Consider the following 20,357-nt stretch of genomic DNA (forward strand, 5'->3'; position numbering starts at 1 on the left):
ACTAGCAGAAGTGCCTTAATCCCTAAAAACCTAGCATTGGGTGGGTGACGTTATCAGTATCCAATCTCCAACGCTAGTTGGGTCACACTACTGCTGTTTTAGTGATACAGATGCTTACTTTAAATGTATTTAATTGCTCAACTCTATATTGTCTGCAACAGTTGCTCATCAGGAAATCAAAGAGCTTCCCTTTCCAGTAACGGTCTGCTTTCAGCCAACCGTGTCCTTGCTTTCCAGTCTTGGTGCCGACTGCAATGTTGTGGACTGTAGCCATAGCCAGACAGAAAACACCAGTCTGCTGGGTTTTTTTTTTTCCCCAAAAACTTTATCCAGACGCTCATTCCAGCCCTTTTCCCCTCACAAGATGGGCCTGTTGGTTTTGGTCATGGCTTGAGTTCTGTCCATTGACGTTCCATTGAAAAGGGGTGGTGGAGCCCCGTCTAGTGGATAAGGATAGAATTTTACGGTTTCTCAGTCATGGGAGTATATCCTCCTCCTCCTCCTCTTGACCCCAAGTTATTGCTTCTTCACAGGTCATGGAGCCAAGGGTTGAAGGGAAGGGAGCCACTCTGTTTCTTAATCTTCAGCCCGACAAAGAGCAAGCAGCGCTGACCGATATTCCCCTTTCAGCTCGGTCTGAAATGAGAAATGTTGGGTGACTACACTGGTCAGAAATGCATCCTGAAGCTGGATAAAAATGTTAAGCCAGTTATTCAGCTACAATCAGGTACCACTAGAAACATGCTTAAGATCATCTCCATCCCAGTCGCAGAGAGCTTTATAAGTGGGTGGGCGGATGTAAATCACTCTTGTGATCCTATACAATTGTAGCTTTCAAGCCACCCCAACGTGCCCCTATATCTTACATCTTAACACACTCCGTATGCTGAGTTAAACATGAGCAGGGACCCTGAGAGGCTGAGACGATCCTATCATGGTCTATGCTAAGAAAAAGGAAGACAACCCCTCCACACAAGCCCATGCCCTAAAACACCAAAGTAGGGATGTCAACCAACCTTTCAAAACAAATCCAAGAGGAGACGCCAAAGTCATCCTTGATTTGAACATCAAGTTAAACCAGGACTTGGCATCTCTTCATAAAGGTGGTTAATAAATCCCAATAAATAAAATACATGTTTTATGCTGCTTGGTCAGACCTCTGTAAAATTATTGCAGGTAATTTCACTAAAATTGTATTGGGTCTTGCAGCAAGAAGAAGAAATGTATATACATCTTTGACCGCCCGATCAAGCTCAATGTTGCTCCTTCTGGCTGAGCAGAATACAAAAGATTTGAATTAATAGCCAATAGTATTTTCAGTGCATTACCAAGACGCTTAGACTCCTGCGGTGGGTCAAGTCCTTCTTTAACTTGATTTTTGAAAAAAGGTCGACTTTTGTTTCTCCTCTTGGATTTGTTTTGGAAGGCTGTTTGACATTCCTATGTTGGCGGTTTTGGACCTGTGCTAAAGTAACCCATGTGGAGAGAGATATTGCTGCTTGAGAAACAAAGCCCTCCCTGGGGGACAGCCGCCATCACAGAGATTGTGGTTCCTTCTGCCCCCTGATGAAGGGTGACACGGGCCAGTGCTGGAGCTATTCTATGGGCGTTATGCTCCTGTTTGAAACATTCTGGATTCTGCAATCCCGAATGGTATGAGAGGGGCAGGCAGATGGGAAGGTTCTAGATCCTGAGGGCTAGGAGAGAGGGTTCCCCTGATCCGTGATCCTGAGTGCTGTGAGAGGCAGGTGGATGGGGAGGGTTCCAGATCCCAAATGCTGTGAGGGCAGGTGGGTGGATGGGGAGGGTTCCTATAAGCACAGCCTTCTTTAAAACTGCACCTCTTATGATACTGGATAGCTGTGGTGGGCTGTGAAACCAGGACTGATCTGACAAATCCAGGCTTTTGGCCCTTCGTGTTTCCCCCCCTTTTCCTGTCTGAACGAGGTCTGAGCATGAGGCGTGACAGAGGCTGACCTGAAGGGAGGAGTATAGGGATTTGCCGTATTTCTTTTTGAACTCCACGCGGATACAAAGAAGGTCTGTCTCGCTGCGAGAGATCAGAATTCGCGTCAGGGTTTTCTCATCGGTTCCCATCCCCTGTGGAGACAGAAAAGACCATGAATACCAAATAAACAGTGTTATCTCTCCAGTTTAGGAATTCAGCCAGAGAAATAGCGCAATCCTCTGCCCTTTGCTGTGCCAGTAGAGAGTAGCCTGCAGTCTCCACCCCTTCCCGGCAGAAGGAAAAATGTCTTAAGTTGCAATTCTGCTCTCCTGCCAGCAGAGGCCTCTGACGCTTAAGAGCAACAACAGGCTATTGTGTCCAGGCTCACTAAAGCCCTTTCTATCCCTGAATTAAAACAAACACATTTATGTGATTTTTTTTTTCCAGTTTTACACACTGAATAACCTAGTTTAGCAGGCAAGAGGGGGCTGCCAGGTGCCTTTAGGGAGAAGTTGACCCAATCCTATTTTTTTTCTCTTTCCTCTTCTCAACCTCTTTTGTATTTTTGGAGTTGAAGGTGATTGTGTTTCTCAAAGGAAGTGGAACTATGAGTCTTACTGTGCTTGTTGTTAAAGCAGGAATGGTCTTAGCCTGTCCCTTGTGCCCCCCCATCCTGCAGGTTTGGTTCTTGACGTAGCAAGGGGGGGCGGGAGGGGCGGTCCGCCCCGGGTGTCAGCTCCCTGCCAGCTCCCCCCCCCCTCAGCGAATCGACACCCCCCCCCCCCAAACCAGCTCCCGCACCCTACCTTTAAAAAGAATATCGGGAGGCGAGGCGCAGCGCCTGCCCGTAAAAGAAATGTGGACCGTCGGGTCTTCCCTCGCTCTCTCCTTTAGATTGTAAGCTCTTTGAGCAGGGCCTGTCCTTTTATGTTAAATTGTACAGCGCTGCGTAACCCTAGCAGCGCTTTAGAAATGTTAAGTAGTAGTAGTAGTAGTATCTGTCCCGCCCTCTGCTGACGCAACTTCCTATTTCCGCAAGGGCGGGACAGACAGAGCGAGAGAAGGCCCGACAGTCCACATTTCTTTTACGTGCAGGGCAGGCCTCCCGATATTCTTTTTAAAGGTAGGGTGCGGGAGCTGTTCGGGGGGAGTCATCGTGCTGCACCCGGGGGGGGGGGGGGTGCAACGGCGAACCGCCCCGCCCGGCAGCCTCCCCCTGCTACACCACTGCTCAGGTGCACCTTGGGATTTATAGTCCCTGTTTCTTCCCTTTGAACTCAGCAGCAGAAAGCAGCAGGAAAAGAGAAGAGATCCTCAGAACAACTGGGCCTGACTTCAAAAAATCCCTCTAAAAGCTTAAGTTGCTTGGCAGCTCTGCCTCTAATTGTACCCAAGACCTCTGGCGAGTTCTCAGAGCGATGTTTAAATACCTCTGTGGTATAAATGCACCGGAGGAGAGTCTCGGTTGAAAGGAAGCTCTGAAATGAGGGGGCATAGGATGAAGGTGAAAGGGGGACAGATACAGGAATAATCTAAGGAAATACTTCTTCATGGAAAAGGGAGTGAATTTGTGGAATGGGCTCCTGGTGGAAGTGGTGGAGAAAAGCTTGGGATAAGTACAATGGGATCTCTAAGGGAGACGAAGGAATAGTAGATGGCATTGGTGGGCATACTGGATAGGCCATATGGTCTTCATCTGCCTTCATTTTTAAGTGCATAAGTATTGCCACACTGGGACAGACCAAAGGTCCATCAAGCCCAGCATCCTGTTTCCAACAGTGGCCAATCCAGATTCAATACATTTTATGCTGCTTATCCTAGAAATAAGCTGTGGATTTTCCCCAAGTCATTTTAATAATGGTCTATGGACTTTTCCTTTAGGAAGCCTGCCAAACCTTTTTTAAAACCCTGCTAAGCTAACCGCCTTTAGCTCTCTGTTTCTGTTCTATTCCCCCCACACAACAGCATTTGGGAAAATCGCCTCTAGAGCTGATGCAACCATGGATGGAAATGAGAAAACACATGGGGAGACCCCTCCATGCCACCCTTTCATTCTGCTCTGTGCTTAATTAAACTTCCAACCAACAGCTGCTGAATTTATTGTGTTTCTGAATATTCCTTTCCAAATCCAAGCTTAAGCTGTTCTTACTACCACTCCATGGAGGCTGGAGCGACGTCCCCATGCTCCCAGGATGCAATGGTGGGATTTGACCTTCGGCCCAGCTGTCCTCATCACTCCAGATGCCTCCTTGCTGACTGGATGACCTGAAGGTGCCATGTCTGGGTCTTTACAACAGTTGTTGCTAAACAAGTCGGATTTTGTGGAATGGGATAAATAAAGGCTGAACCTTTTCACAAGTCTTCAAGTTCTTCACTATCTCCCTGGTAAATGCCCCCCCCCCCCCCCCTCTCAGCATTGAAAGGGTGATCAAGATAATCTTCTCTTAAGGCACAGTCGGGATCTTTAGTTGCAAAGAGGGCAGTGGCGTAGCAAGGGGGGGCGGGAGGGGCAGTCCGCCCCGGGTGTCAGCTCAGGGGGGGGGCTCCCTGCCAGCTCCCCCTCCTCGGCGCATCGACACCCCCCCCCGACCAGCTCCCGCACCCTACCTTTAAAAAGAATATCGGAATTCGAGGTGCAGCGCCTCGCGCCTGCTCTGCACGTAAAAGAAATGTGGACCGTCGGGCCTTCCCTCGCTCTATCTGTCCCGCCCTCCGCTGATGCAACTTCCTATTTCCGCAAGGGCGGGACAGATAGAGCGAGGGAAGGGCCGACGGTCCACATTTCTTTTACGTGCAGGGCAGGCGCTGCGCCTTGGATTCCGATATTCTTTTTAAAGGTAGGGTGCGGGAGCTGGTCGGGGGGGTGTCGATGCGCTGAGGGGGGGGGGTGTCATCGTGATGCACCCGGGGGGGGGGGGGGGGGGTGCAACGGCGAACCGCCCCACCCCAGGTGGCAGCCCCCCTGCTACGCCACTGAAAGAGGGTAAAGGGAAAGCCCAAAATCAAGTGGAATCTGTGGCATTATAAAAGGAAGCAAACATGACAAAACGCTAAGGGACATAGGCACATCCCTGTCTATTATTTTGCTGCCTGTAGAGCTGCTCTTTCTGTATTGAACATTTTCTCTTGGTGCTTTTCTCCAGCACCTGACAGGGTGTCCTGTGTCATTACTGACCTTCATGGCACTGTGCAGCTTGTCAGCAAAATACAGCGGGGTGTTTCTGATGACCGACACTGAAACAAAAAAGCACAGGACGTTTAACTACATCTCCAGAGGCAGACACAAAGAGTCGGTCCTGCTGCCTCAGCCAGATGGCAAAGGTCTGCACAACCCATGGCAAATGACATTAAACACGCTGCTGAGTCTGTGAACGTGGTGTGTCATGAGTAGCGAATATGCTTTAATCTCTGGGTACTTTTAAAGGGAAAGGCAGGGTACCAGACACAAAACGAAGTTGTGGTAATTCATACCCTTTTTGTGTCTATGTAAAGGTTGTTGATATTTTTCAGAACGAGAGGCCTATGAATTGAAATAACTTTAGTGATTTGCACCTCAACGTTGGGTAGCTTGTGGCCACTTCTCCCTGTACCCCAATGTTTGGTAGCTTGTGGCCACTTCTTCCTGTACCCCAACGTGGGTAGCTTGTGGCCACTTCTCCCTATATCCCAATGTTTGGTAGCTTGTGGCCACTTCTTCCTGTACCCCCCAACGTGGGTAGCTTGTGGCCACTTCTTCCTGTACCCCCCAACGTGGGTAGCTTGTGGCCACTTCTCCCTGTACCCCAATGTTTGGTAGCTTGTGGCCACTTCTTCCTGTACCCCCCAACGTGGGTAGCTTGTGGCCACTTCTTCCTGTACCCCCCAACGTGGGTAGCTTGTGGCCACTTCTCCCTGTACCCCAATGTTTGGTAGCTTGTGGCCACTTCTTCCTGTACCCCAATGTGGGTAGCTTGTGGCCACGTCTTCCTGTACCCCAATGTGGGTAGCTTGTGGCCACTTCTCCCTATACCCCAATGTTTGGTAGCTTGTGGCCACTTCTCCCTGTACCCCAATGTTTGGTAGCTTGTGGCCACTTCTCCCTATACCCCAATGTTTGGTAGCTTGTGGCCACTTCTCCCTATACCCCAACGTGGGTAGCTTGTGGCCACTTCTTCCTGTACCCCAACGTGGGTAGCTTGTGGCCACCTTTCCCTATATCCCAAAGTTTGGTAGCTTGTGGCCACGTCTTCCTGTACCCCAATGTGGGTAGCTTGTGGCCACTTCTCCCTATACCCCAATGTTTGGTAGCTTGTGGCCACGTCTTCCTGTACCCCAATGTGGGTAGCTTGTGGCCACTTCTCCCTATACCCCAATGTTTGGTAGCTTGTGGCCACTTCTCCCTGTACCCCAACGTGGGTAGCTTGTGGCCACTTCTCCCTATACCCCAACGTGGGTAGCTTGTGGCCACTTCTCCCTATATCCCAATGTTTGGTAGCTTGTGGCCACTTCTTCCTGTACCCCCCAACGTGGGTAGCTTGTGGCCACTTCTTCCTGTACCCCCCAACGTGGGTAGCTTGTGGCCACTTCTCCCTTTACCCCTGCTTCTTTGAGTTCCGAAATTGGCTTCTTTCTGTTGCCGGATGCTCTTGCGAGAGGAGACGAGGTAAGCTCACAATGACCCAGGAGCACTTACCTAAGGACAGCAAAGCCCTCTCAAAGTCTCCTTTGAAGTATTTTTGGATGCTGTCCTCCACCTCTGAGGAGTTGATTTTCTTGTACTGCTCAAAAACTGTCAAAGAGAAACAAAAGGAGGGTGTTAGTAAAGGTAATTAGGCTTGGGTACAGGTTATTTCTCTGACCCCCCCCCCCCTTCCCCTATTAGCAAGGTGGCTAACAGAGGCTCCGAGCATTTCCCTGGTGTATAAGAATGACCTACTTGGTTGACCATCACTTGCCTCTTCTGAGGTGGTCCATGCTGCGTTCGGACAGAATGCTAATCCACCTGCGAACATTTGGGCCACTCTTCTTCATTCCTGTATCGCTTAAGACCTGCAGCAGAATCACAAGGGTTAGTATGATCAGCTGTTGCAAGCTTTATGGGTTAGAAGCTCATCCAGGCTGGAATCTGTCCGCCAGAAGACTATGGCCAAGCAAGCAAGGGGAAAAGGTGCTTTCCAGTGGCCTGTCTGCTGCGCCACATGGTTTTCAAGGACAGTTCGCACCAGGCCTATTTGTACCCAGGGGTTTTGTTTTTTTCCCAACTAGCTAGAGCTTTCAGTCCCTCCAGATTTCAACAGGCAGGATCAGGCACCACAAATCCCAAACTGCATTGGGATGTAAGTGGAAAACCAGGGCTGGCCGTAAAAGCTCCAGCCTGGAACTGGGTGACTTGACAGCTCTGCTGTAGGTACATTTTCTCCAGGCTAAGCTGGTGGGTCTTCCTCACGTAACCTCAGTAAGGCTGTGTAACCAGGGCCTGGCACGCGGTTTCCCCTGAGTGGAAACAGCAGCTGAAAGGGGGGACCAAGGCTACCAAGCTACCAAGTTACCCAGTTCCAAGGAGGAGAACGTTTTGGCCAATCTGGGTTTTGAATTTACATCCTAAAACAGTGAGGTCTCTGTAGACCCCCAATTCTACCCATTGAAATCAATGCTGCAGATCCCAAAATGTGCAAGGGTGGGAACATTAGAAATCAGGACCGGCTTAAAATCTCCCTCCTGGAACTGAGCAACAGGCTGTAGGGGATGGAAAGTTTCACTGCTGATCCTCTGTCTAGAAACAGGATTGTGGGTCCTCCTGAAAATGTCACCGCAAGGCTACAGCTCTTGCTTCATCCCATCTGATGTCATAACCTCTCTTTCCCCATACCCTGACTTTATAATTACAATTCCCGGTGGTGGTTTGTTGCTGTTTTAGAAACATAACACCCTTCTAGACACTGCCCAGGCCTGATTTTCTGTCTGCTTCTACTCCAATAAAACATCTTCTGAGCTCCTTGGGGCTTGAACATTATCTACAAGTACTTTATCATGTGCCGTGGCCTGGAATCTGTTGGGAGGGAGAAGGGGATTCCAGGTTGTGGAAGAGATCTGGGTTATTTTTCATGGGTGGGGGGAGAGGGGGTTCCAGGTTGTGGAAGAGATCTGGGTTATTTTTCATGGGTGGGGGGAGAGGGGGTTCCAGGTTGTGGAAGAGATCTGGGCTATTTTTGGGGGGTGGAGGGAGAGGTTCCAGGTTGTGTATCTGGGCTATTTTTTGGGGGTGGAGGGAGAATTCCAGGTTGTGGAAGAGATCTGGGCTGTTTTTTGGGGGTGGAGGGAGAGGAGGTTCCAGGTTGTGGAAGAGATCTGGGTTATTTTTCGGGGGTGGGGGGAGAGGTGGTTCCAGGTTGTGGAAGAGATCTGGGCTATTTTTGCGGGGGTGGGGAGAGGGGGTGTTGTGCCAGAGTGAGGAAGCAGAATTACCCTTGTCTGCAAGAGTGGGATGTAGGCTCCAGATTTCCAAAGCACCCCTCTCCTACCTAGTTCCCTTCCCCCCCTCCCCAACACACAGATGCTGGGGTTTCCTGCCTGTGTAGGATGAGTGGTGAGGGAACTCACTTGGCATCATGCATGATCAGTGCATAGTCAATGATCACTGAGTCTCTTTCACGTTTGCCCTGTGGAAACAGGAAAAGTAATGGTTTACCAACTGAAGGAAATGAAAGGGAGTTAGGGGCGATGCACTCGAAACCCCAACGGGCTGAGCAAGGGAAAGAAAGCTCTACCTTCAGTAGGGTGAGAAGAAGCTCCTGGAAGTGGCCACTTGTTTCGGCTGTAACATCCTTGTCCAGGTCTGCTTTAAAATCTGCAGAAGGGAAGGTGTGAAAAAAAAGGCAAGTCAGTGACCTGGAACCGTAAGTGGCCTGCTCACATCTCTCAAGAAGGGGATTTGGTTGGAGGAAGGGAAGTTCATTGGAGGGAAGAAGTGGACAAGCAGGAGACTTATGAACTCCTATGAGGAGGTGACAGTGTTCCCCTCTAAGAGAGACTCGATATTTTGGATGGACCCAGAGGTAAATTGGATGGACCCTTCCTCGCGTATGTGCCCCCCCCCCCCCCCCAACCACACACCACAAATATCTTCCTGGAAATATTTTTTAAGATACGAGGGGGGGTTTTCACCTACCCCACGTCTTCTCCCTCTTCTCTGTGGCATCCAGGCATCTGCGCTTCTGTCTCTGAACTCCGTCCCTCCCCGATGTTGGTACAGGCGTCCTCGGTATCTGCAGCGATTCTCGTTGCTTGCGCCAGCCCTGCAGGCTTCCATCTGCCATGTCCCGCCCTTGCCGATGTCATTGTCTGTTTCCTGTCTGGTGGAATGCGGCAGATGGAAGCCTGCGGGGCAGGTGCAATCAGGAAGAATGAATCGCTGCAGGCGCTGAGGATGCCTTGTACCAACACCGGTGAGGGAAGGGGTTCAGAGACTGGAGTGCAGATGGGGAAGAGAGCAGCTGGGTGGGCCTGAGCTAAGATTGGGTGGGCCTGTGCCCACCCATAGCTACGCCACTGAAGCCAGGGGTTCTTAACTCAAGTCTTCGGGACACACCTAGCCAGTCAGGTTTTCAGGATATCCACGATGAATATGCATGAGACAAATTTGCATAGAATGGAGGTAGTGCATGTAAATTTATCTTAGTATATTCGTTGTGGATATCTTGAAAACCTGACTGGCTAGGTATGTCCTGAGGACTGGGTTGAGAACCCCTGCTCTAAACTGTGCATACGTGTCCGTGCACACGGATCGCAAAGTCAGCACACATGTCTAGCAATTATGTGCACAAAGTATTTGCTGGTTTTCTTTCTTGTGAACAAAGACTTCCTCCTAGGACAGGTAGGTGACGTCATCCAACGGCTCCCATTGGATGGAAAAAGTTCTCCAATAGCTCAGAGGGTTGGGTTTTTTTTTCCAACCCTCTGAACACGTGTAGTGTTCCCCCCTCCCCTATAGCTAGGAACGTCCAGGTACTTCTCCTTCTCCAGTTTACGATTGCTGCCGTTCCCAAGGGTCGTTTGCTTTTCCTTAGCAGTCCACTTCTACTAACGAAGAAATCCAGCTTACCTTAAATCATGCCAGAGAAAAAGAAAACTGGTTTTAAGAGGTGCCCAGGCTGCAACAAAAAGATCAGCACTCTGGGCCCACACGGTGTGTGTCCGATGCTTGGGGTCATCCCACAAAACACAGCCCTGCTTGCACTGTGCCCGCATGTCTCCACGCGCATGCAAGCAAAGGAAATGCACCCTCCAGGAGCACCTAAAGATGAGGGGAAGACTGGAGCTACTGACCAGGTCACCAATGGCGATACATCCCCCCGAACCGCTGCGAGTCAGACAACATGTGCTACTGCCCTTCAACGCCCCATCAGAGAGCAGCGATACAGGACTCGCCTCCAGCACGCCTCTTCCAAGTGTTGCGACCCTCCCCGTGGCTCAAGGAAGCAGCCAAGCAAGTCTCCCCGCTATACCCCTGGGCCTGGCAATCAGCCCCGCCTCCACCGAACTGATTCCCCAGGTTCAGGGGCCTCACTAGCATCCCCACTATTGTTGGAATACCCTCCTCTCTTCAGGGCCTCGCTACCAGTGCGCTCACAGCCACACTTCTTCTCCAGGCCCCGTCACACATGAGGGACAGCTCCTGTAGCCAATCCACGATCGATTCAGCGCCGCCCATTCCACATCAGGAGAACAGCACCCAGGGCTTGCCCTTCTTGTCAGCACTGACGTCGGTGCTGACGTCACGACCATGACTAGACCTCTGGGGAGGGGAACCCTGGGGCACTACAGCACGCAGTATACCAGGCAGAGAAGGACAGGAGGAGACACAAACACCACAGGAGCCACCAGGACCGTGGGCACAGGAGGGAGGCAAAATTCCTCCTCCCACTCTGCCTCCACATGCAGACACCAGAGACATGGACACCGGGGAGAGTCCAACAGCCACAGTCACTCCACTGCCAGCTCACCTTCAGCCTCCCCATCACCCAAGTGACACGACGTCCACGACCCCAGACAACCATCAAGCTGCTCCTCGCACATCCTGCAGTCCCCAAAACACAGCGCCTCATCCACCTCCCAGTCCCACCAAGGGCTACCACCAGCTACAACCCACACCAACGCGGACCAGCAGAACAACTACTACTACAGCTCCTCACACAATTCCTCGCTCATCAACAAAACTTGCCACAGCCTCCCACCATGGAACAGGACACAGAGAACGTGGCCAGGAGTGAACCAGCTAAAGAACATCAGGAGGAAGACTGCAGTGACTCTGAATCCAGCTTCCTCGGGAGCTACAAAACAACCCCTCCTCACCATGGACACGACCCAGCACCGCTACAGAGGATAACACAGAGTAACCCTCCACGATGCACCAGGAGGACCTAGCCTACCCCAAATTCCTCCAGAAGCTCTCCACCCACCGACAAGATGATGGACCCATCCAGCGGCCAGCACAGGCTCCTCCAATGCCTGGAGTCACCCATACCACTTGATTGCGGTCCCTGTATGCAAAACACTACTGGACTGCAAGGACAGGATATGGTGAACACCCTTCTCGGGTCTGCCAACATCCAAAAGACTGGAACTCAAATATCAGGTGAACACACCAGGTTTCGACAAGAGCCAATTACCCCGCAAGTCCATTGTTGTCACCTCGGCTCTCAAGTGACACAGGACGTCATGCACTAGCTCCTCTGCTCCACCAGGAAAGGACTCCAGGACCCTGGACTCCATCAGCAAGAGGGACCCTCCAGAGCGCTATGCTCAGCTCACATATAGCCACCCACCAGTTCCAGATGCTCCTCTACCACATGGTCCAGCAAAAATGAGAGAGAACATTGTTAGGTGACTCAGTATCTGAAGAAAAGCAAATCCCAGCTCAGCTTCATCCAGAGACAAGGGTGGAGCCCTTTGAAATTTGGACACAAGCCAGATTAGGGTGAGAGACCTTTGGGGAAATAAACCTTGAGGGTGTGGAGCCAATGAAAACAGAAGCCCTCTGGCGGCATATGCTGTGGACAGCGTGACATGACTTCTAACTGAAGTCAGAACCATCTCCTAATGAGCTGGAATGGCAATTGTCCAAGATAGGATGGTGGCCTTGATTGACCCTTGGTCTGACCAGCAAGACAGTTGGTTCATTGTTATGTTTTAATAGTGAGATATATGATTGAATGAACAGATGTACTTATGAAAAACTTGGGGTGCAGATGGAGGAAAAGCTGTGTGAATGGACAGATAAACGTTTGAAGCAATTTGAGCTTTGGCAGGATTTAATGATTTGCTTCTCTGAGGCTGAGCTACATTCAAGTAGCACACTACTCAAAGCTTGCAAAGAGGTGGGATAATGTGGGATACAAATGCAATAAATAAATTAAATAAATAAATAAATAAATAAAATATTTTCTTCACAGACATAAAATGAAAGAAAACCTTTTCTTAAACAGACATAGTAACATAGTAGATGACGGCAGAAAAAGACCTGCACGGTCCATCTAGTCTGCCCAACAAGATAAACTCATATGTGCTACTTCTTGTGTATACCTTACCTTGATTTGTATCTGCCATTTTCAGGACACAGACCGTAGAAGTCTTGCCCAGAACTAGCCCCACCACCCAAACACCAGCCCCGCCTCCCAATCTCGGCTAAGCTTCTGAGGATCCATTCCTTCTGCACAGGATTCCTTTATGTTTATCCCCTACCTGAGGCAATGGAGAGTGATGTGACTTGCAGTGGGGGGAAGCAAGATTTCAACCCTGGCTTCCCTGGTTCTCGGCCTGCCGCTCTAATCACTAGGCCACCCTTGTACTCCAATAACAATAGCATTTTCTATTTTGAGGCTACCTTCGTATAGTTTGGATTAAGGCAAATATACATTTTTTAGGTATGACATATCCTTGCCCCAGCAGGCTTCCAATCCAAGTGGGTAACTGAGGCACAGGATGATAAAGGGAGTTGCCCAAAATCGCAAGGAATGTCAGTGTACGGACAGATGTATGGATGACATGTATGTTTAGATGAATAGATGTAGGATGATTATGTGACAAAGATGTACTGATGTGTGGATGGATGATTGACATAGCAGCAGACGGAGTATAGGGGGTTATGATTTTTACACCGCAGTCTCTTACCTTCTCTGTAAAAGGTTCCGGTTTCTCGAAGCTGTTGGTTGGATCTGGTGGTGAGAATTTCAACCAATGTGTCTTCATCAGTGCCGAGACCCTGCAAAGGGAAGGGACACCGGAAAGAAAATGCTGACTGAGTGGCACCACGCAGAAGACCAAAATGCACAAGGGTGGCTGGCACTAGCCAGAGAGTAAAGGATTGATGGATGGGCAACTGTGACATAACACAAGGGGCCAATTCTACAACTTAGCACCTCAAGCACTGCGAGCGACATTTCTACAACTGTATCTTGGCACCAAGATTCCTTTACAAAATGCTAGTGTAAGTTGGCATCGAGGTGCCTCTATGTAGCGAGACACCCAATTTTGGGTGGGCATGAAAACTTCACTCCTCTCCCTCCCCTCCGCCCGGTGATCCGGGAGTCTCTTAACTGCATTCCTCCAAGCCCCCCCCCCCCTTTAAATCCTTGGAGTGGAGGAGTAGCCTAGTGGTTAGTACAGTGGACTTTGATCCTGGGGAACTGAGTTCAATTTCCACTGCAGCTCATTGTGACTCTGGGCAAGTCACTTAACCCTCCATTGCCCCTGGTACAAAATAAGTACCTGAATATATGTAAAGTGCTTTGAATAGTTGCAAAACCCACAGAAAGGTAGTATAGTATATCAAGTTCCATTAACAAGATTCCATGCACAATCTCAAAGAGTAGCAACATTCCATGTAGAACCCCAAAGAATAGCAAGATTCCAGAATCCCAGCCTATTTCAGATTCTACATGGAATGTTGCTACTATTGGAGATTCTACATGGAATGTTGTTATTCCCTTCTCCTCCACTGCTAACTCCAGACTCCACCGCTAACTCCAGACTCCGTTCCTTTTATCTTGCTGCACCAAATGCCTGGAATAGACTTCCTGAGCCGGTACGTCAAGCTCCATCTCTGGTCGTCTTCAAATCTAAGCTAAAAGCCCACCTTTTTGATGCTGCTTTTAACTCCTAACCCTTACTCACTTGTTCAGAACCCTTATTTTATCATCCTCACTTTAATATTCCCTTATCTCTTGTTTGTCCTGTTTGTCTGGCCTAATTAGATTGTAAGCTCTGTCGAGCAGGGACTGTCTCTTCATGTTCAAGTGTACAGCGCTGCGTACATCTAGTAGCGCTTTAGAAATGATAAGTAGTAGTAGTGTTTGGGATTCCAGAATCTCGGTACTCTTTGGGATTCTGGAATCTTGCTACTCTTTGGGATTCTGGAATCTTGCTACTCTTTGTCCTTATCTCTTATTTGTCCTGTTTGTCTGTCTTAATTAGATTGTAAGCTCTGTCTTCATGTTCAAGTGTACAGCGCTGCGTACGTCTAGTAGCACTATAGAAATGATAAGTAGTAGTAGTAGTAGTAGAATTAGCAAGTATTTACTGCCAGAGCCCCCTGAATGTCTCAGTGGCATTTAGGTCTGCTTACCTTCATGGCCGCTTTTAGCTCATGTGCATCGTACTGAGCTGGTGGTTTCAGGAGTCCCAAAATGATCTTCTCCAGGTTCCCGGAAAGAGCTCCTTCAAGGGCTTTCACTAAATCCTGTGCGTATGACCCCACCAAGAAAGAGAGAATGTATTTCTTAAACCAGCACCTCATCTCTTGTCTCCCCAGTGTTGTATTTTTCTTAACCCTGTGGCATACTAGGACTGTTCTGGCATTTTCATCCTTTCAGGACCTTAAACCTCAACTGGACCCAACTTGCTAGCAAAAGCAGTGGGCAGCAGTGTACCAAGGGCGGGTCGGTGAGGGCGGTCCGCCCCAGGTGCACGCTGCTGAAGGGGTGCAGAGAGCAGCCGTGCGCCTGTCAGCTCCGCTGTTTCCCTGCTCCCTCTGCCCCGGAATAGGTTACTTCCTGTTCCAGGGCAGAGGGAGCAGCCAGCGGAGCCAAGAGCCACGCGGCTGCTCCCAGCAGCCAAGAATGCACCTTGGGGGGGGGGGGGTGCGTATCGGCGATCCACACCGGGTGGCACCCGACCTAGGATCATCACTGGCAGTGGGTCTCAGCTCAGAAATAAATCTTTAATCACTCTCCTGCATTTGGAGGGTTTTTCAAATCCCTGCTCTCCAAAGCATACGCTAAAGGCAAGGAGTGTGACAGCTGTGAAATAAAGTGAAGAGGATCTGATTCATCTGCTGATGACACAAAGTTATTCAAAGTCATTAAATCGCGGGAGGATTGTGAAAAATTACAAGAGAACCTTACGAGACTGGGAGACTGGGCGTCTAAATGGCAGATGACGTTTAATGTGAGCAAGTGCAAAGTGATGCATGTGGGAAAGAGGAACCCGAATTATAGCTACGTCATGTAAGGTTCCACGTTAGGAGTCACGGACCAAGAAAGGGATCTAGGTGTCGTCGTTGATGATACGTTGAAACCTTCTTCTCAGTGTGCTGCTGCGGCTAAGAAAGCAAATAGAATGTTAGGTATTATTAGGAAAGGAGTGGAAAACAAAAATGAGGATGTTATAATGCCTTTGTATCGCTCCATGGTGTGACCGCACCTTGAATATTGTGTTCAATTCTGGTCACTGCATCTCAAAAAACAGTGGAATTAGAAAAGATACAGAGAAGGGTGACGAAAATGATAAAGGGGATGGGATGACTTCCCTATGAGGAAAGGCTAAAGCAGCTAGGGCTCTTTGGCTTGGAGAAGAGATGGCTGAGGGGAGACATGATAGAGGTCTATAAAACAATGTTTACTCTTTCCAAAAATACTAGGATTAGGGGGCAAGTAATCATGCTACAATGTAGGAAACTTAAAATGAATTGGAGAAAAGTTCTCTTCACTCAATGTGTAATTAAACTCTGGAATTCGTTGCCAGAGAATGTAGTAAAAGCAGTTAGCTTAGTGGGGTTTAAAAAAGGTTTGGCTAGCTTCCTAAAAGAAAAGTCCATAAGCTATTATTAAAATGGACTTGGGGAAAATCCACTGCTTATTTCTAGGATAAGCAGCATAAAATGTTTTGTACATTTTTGGGATCTTGCCAGGTATTTGTGACCTGGATTGGCCACTGTTGGAAACAGGATGCTGGGCTTGATGGACCTTTGGTCTGTCCCAGTATGGCCGTTTCTCTCCCAACTCACAAGTTCTCTACAGATCTGGGAATTTTTGAATAAATGTACCTTTTTATACTGGTTTGGATCATTTTCTTTCCTGGCAGTTTAGACTTTCAGCTCACCTGGATCTGGCCTTTATTGTGCTGCAGTATATTCATGTTTATTTCAAATTTGATATCCCACCAAATCTGAGAACAGGTCAAGATGACATACAATCAAATTAAATACAATCATTAAAACATCAGAAAAGAACGCAAATAAAAATCAAAATAAGACAGAAAACAGGCAATACCAATTATCACACAAGAACCCAAATTACCCTACCCCCCCCCAAAAAAAAACCCATGTATAAACAAATATATAATCTGATTATTGGTACAATGCAGACCCACCAGTTCTCCTAGGAGGGAGGTTTAATGAGTGTCCAAAAGCTTGCTCAAAATAGCTTTCAATAAAGATTTGAATTTGAACCAAGGTAAGGAGGGAGTCTATTCCAAAGTGAGGGAGGTAAAAAAATAATAAGCTGAACTCCAGGTCGATTCGTAGTGAGCATTCTTAGGTGAAGGAAGAACTAACAGGTGCGAGTCCAGAGATCGAAGGGAGTGTAAGGAATGGAGACAGAAGCAAGGGAAGACGGGGAAACCAAGATGAAGTGCCTTGAACCAACATCTGAAATGGATAGGTAACCAGGGCAAATGAGAAGGAACGTCAAGAAACGTGGTCCCAACGTCTAGCATTACAAAGAAAACGAGCAGTAGAATTATCAAGTGTCTGAAGATGACGGAGATAACCCAAAATACTGCAATAGACAGAGTTGCGATAATCAATCCTTGCGACGACAAAGGCGTGAATAAGTGTATGGAGAGCAGCGAAATCTAGGAAAGCTTTGACAGAATGGATACGATGAATCCAGTAGAAACCCTTCTTGTGAAACCTCTTGATCAAAAGCAAGCCTAGAATCAAAGAAAGATACAGGAGAAATATTAGCATTTAACAGATTAAGTGGGATAGATGGGGGAGACAGTAAAGCAGAAGCCCAACAGGCTACTCTTATGGACCTGGAGCCATGTTTCAGACCTCACTAGGTTTTCCCCTAGTCTCACACGTGGCCCAGCCATTAAAGTGTCAACCTTTGGCCACACACTGCAGCTGTCTGAAGAGCCTGGTACACATGTACCCTGAACCTGGTCAGCACTGAGGAATGGCCAAAGCTCCATCCTTCCTGGGGCTGTGTGTACTTCCTCTGCAACATCCCTGAGCAAGGCAAGGAAGATGAATCAAGATCCTCTCCATGACAGCTCTGCTACTGAACCTTATGCCAGTCTGGTTTGGATCATTTGAACATGCGATGTGAAGAGATAACTAGCAGCTATTGGCCCTGGAAGAGTCTATGATCCCCCTTCATACTCAATAGACCTGTTCTTCTGCAAACCTAAAATTCTGGGACCCTCCTAATTGAACAAAATAGGAGGACCCAAAATAAGCTGAGGCTTAAAGAAAACCAGTGTGACCAGCAGCAGACACCCCTATCCCCCAATTCTCTTTTCACACCCTTCCCCCTTCTCCCCTTCCCCACCCCCACTTGTCCCTGTACCTGTTCGGTAGTGGTCGAAAACCATTTAATGAGGTGTTGCCTCTGGGCATTGGCGCGGCCTGTCACAATGTCCAGGATAATGTCCTTCCGAACACCTGTTAAGGGCACAAGGGACTGGCATGAGCATCTCAGGGCCGTTTTCTGTTATCGTCATACCTCTAGCCACCTATGACAATTCTCACCAGCTTTTTCATTGAGTCCTAGCCCAAAGCATTCTGGGACTCGGTGTTGCCTTTGTTCAGTAGCAGTATATTAATCCTGGGAATCTCTAAGATACAGTCAAAGCGTGTGAAGGCATAGTGACCATACAGCAGATTGTAAGATGTCCCAAGTCCACAGATTCAGGTGAGCCAGCTTTGGACCTAGGGGTGCAGGAACTTTCTTAATTCTCTGTCATTGTTAATGATCTCCGAACAAAGCTAGGGTGTTACACTCTTGGCTTCTGGACTTGTAATTCTTATTTCTCTTGGAGCAGAAGTCCAAAGGTGCAACTTGACCAATTCAGGCTGTCTCTGGGCAAGTGATATGCATGAAACACTGGGCACAGTATTGTTGAATGTGGAATGGGATTGGAGGGTGGGAGAGCAGGGCTAGAACATGTGGTTGGTATTAATCACTGATTGATCACCACCGACTTGGTGTTGAAGCTAGAGCATGGGAAAAACAAGACAGGTTATCAAGCCTGGTCATGGCTCACTTGCCCAAAAGGACAAACATATTGCCAGATGCCTGTTTTCAGGCAGCAAAGAAACCACTGGCTGCCTCTTGCCCCCTCGAGACCCAGGCTGGTGGAGCTGCAGGAAGATTATGTTTATAGATTAGAGGGTCCACGTACCTTTACTGGCCATTGCTGTGCTGAGTATTTCCACATCATTCTCCACATCGAAGCACGGGTGTGGCCTAATGGTGCCCAGCGTTCCCCAGATGGCACACTGTTGAAATTTAAACAAAATCACAAAGCCAGAGATAGCCACAGTTTCGATATCAGTCTAGGAAACGCCCTTAGGAATAAGAAAGCTCAGTCTGTCACTCACCTGGTCAGCCAGGTACAGTTTACTGAGGATTTCCTGGGCCAGAGACATTCTTCTGCCTCAGAGATCTGAGAAAGAGACAAGAGCACAAGGATGAATCTGACCCTTTCCAAATTCCGGGCTTTCTTCTCCCACATACAGCAGCAGAGTCATATGCTTAGGAATCCTCTGCTTAGCACAAAGCAGTAGTGCCAGAGTCCTAACATACTCCTTTTCCAGCTGGACCAGAACTTGCTTTGCCCAGTGCATGTAGGGATTTGTAGTCCTGCTTTCACCACCCTGAATCTAATTCAATAGTCATGGAAAGCCTGGCAGCTGCATCTTTTGTGATACCCCCAGATACAACATGTCTGCTACATTCCCCAAACTCCCTACGTTTCCTAAGCCCCCACTTCCCCTTTTCCTGGTAACCCCCCCCCCCCCCGGAGCTCCTTCCTTTTGTTCTGCCCAGAGCAGCAGGCACGTCTAGCCCCCTTGCTAAACAGACTAGATGGAACATGCCTGCCTTCTTCTGCTGTCTGGTACCCCCTTGTTCCACTTTCCCGAATCCCCCCCCCCTCCTTTTCTTCTGCCCAGATCCACATGTCACCTGCACTGTCAGCTTTCAGCAAGCTGAACTGGTTTATGCTGTTCTTGTGTAAACACCAAGTTACATTTTGTGGTGAGGTTTGCATGCACGAACCAGACTGATGGTATCGGTGTGTAACCACAGAAAGCATTACAGTCACGGCAACAACACATTCAATGCACTGTAGCATCACTCCATTGCAATATTCAACCTATCGTAGCCTATTCATGAATCCACTGCAGCAGAAAAGCTAACGATACAGATATATATGAACCTCCGAAGCTAATGTACAATGTACTACTGTGTTACCCAAAGATGCAGAGACCATCAACATTGCCCCAGAAGGACAATTTCCTTGGCACAACGCAAATATTTTCACGACAGTACACTTGAAGAGACTGACATGACACCTGACATACCCAGATTTAGGAATGAGGTTCATTCCTGACATGATCTGGAGACATTCTCCCCAACTTCGCCTTGTGGCTGCACTTACCCCCTGCCTGAGATGAGCCCGGGTCAGCATGCGATGAATTCTTCCCCCTGCCTGTGCGAACACGTGTGCGTCTGTCTGTGCATCCGTGTGTTTTGTCTATAATGCACTAATCAAAAGGGGGAAGGGCTACCTGGAAAAACAGCTGATCAGCTGACTTCCCTACTGACAGTATTAAAATAGTATCAGAAGCCTGAGCCCTGCCCCCTTCCTAACAGGAACACTATGGTACCTACCTGCTCCAGCCACATCCCCTTTTCCCTCCTCTCCTCTCGCCTACCTCCCCATCCCTTCCTCGGTGGGATTATTTGCTGTTCTGCCCAGCTCAGGGTTGGATGGGGTGCAGGTAGGGAGTGGAGTGAAGGAAGCAGATTACCATTTCACATAGATCCCTCAAGGTGAAGGAATTATACAGGCAGGGAGAAGAACCTGCTGGTTAGCATGCCATAGGGTGGGGATAGGGGTGAGGGTTCAGCCTGGTGGTATGCAA

The 20,357-nt window shown here is 48.7% G+C and overlaps 1 protein-coding gene across 1 annotated transcript; it reads right to left on the bottom strand.

Annotated features, from left to right (window-relative positions):
• Positions 1 to 114: 114 nt before the first annotated feature.
• Positions 115 to 19,989, bottom strand: ANXA9 (annexin A9). Its single transcript, XM_030187034.1, is given in 13 exon segments — positions 115 to 636; positions 1,978 to 2,100; positions 5,124 to 5,182; positions 6,621 to 6,716; positions 6,883 to 6,976; positions 8,524 to 8,586; positions 8,695 to 8,774; positions 13,097 to 13,187; positions 14,550 to 14,663; positions 17,776 to 17,870; positions 18,611 to 18,707; positions 18,810 to 18,874; positions 19,871 to 19,989. Coding segments are annotated over 12 exon segments (1,020 nt in total). The 5' UTR covers positions 18,858 to 18,874; positions 19,871 to 19,989; the 3' UTR covers positions 115 to 576.
• Between the last annotated feature and the right edge of the window lie 368 nt (positions 19,990 to 20,357).

The sequence above is a fragment of the Microcaecilia unicolor genome, chromosome 14, assembly GCF_901765095.1.
Source record: "Microcaecilia unicolor chromosome 14, aMicUni1.1, whole genome shotgun sequence".
In the NCBI taxonomy this organism is placed as follows: domain Eukaryota; kingdom Metazoa; phylum Chordata; class Amphibia; order Gymnophiona; family Siphonopidae; genus Microcaecilia; species Microcaecilia unicolor.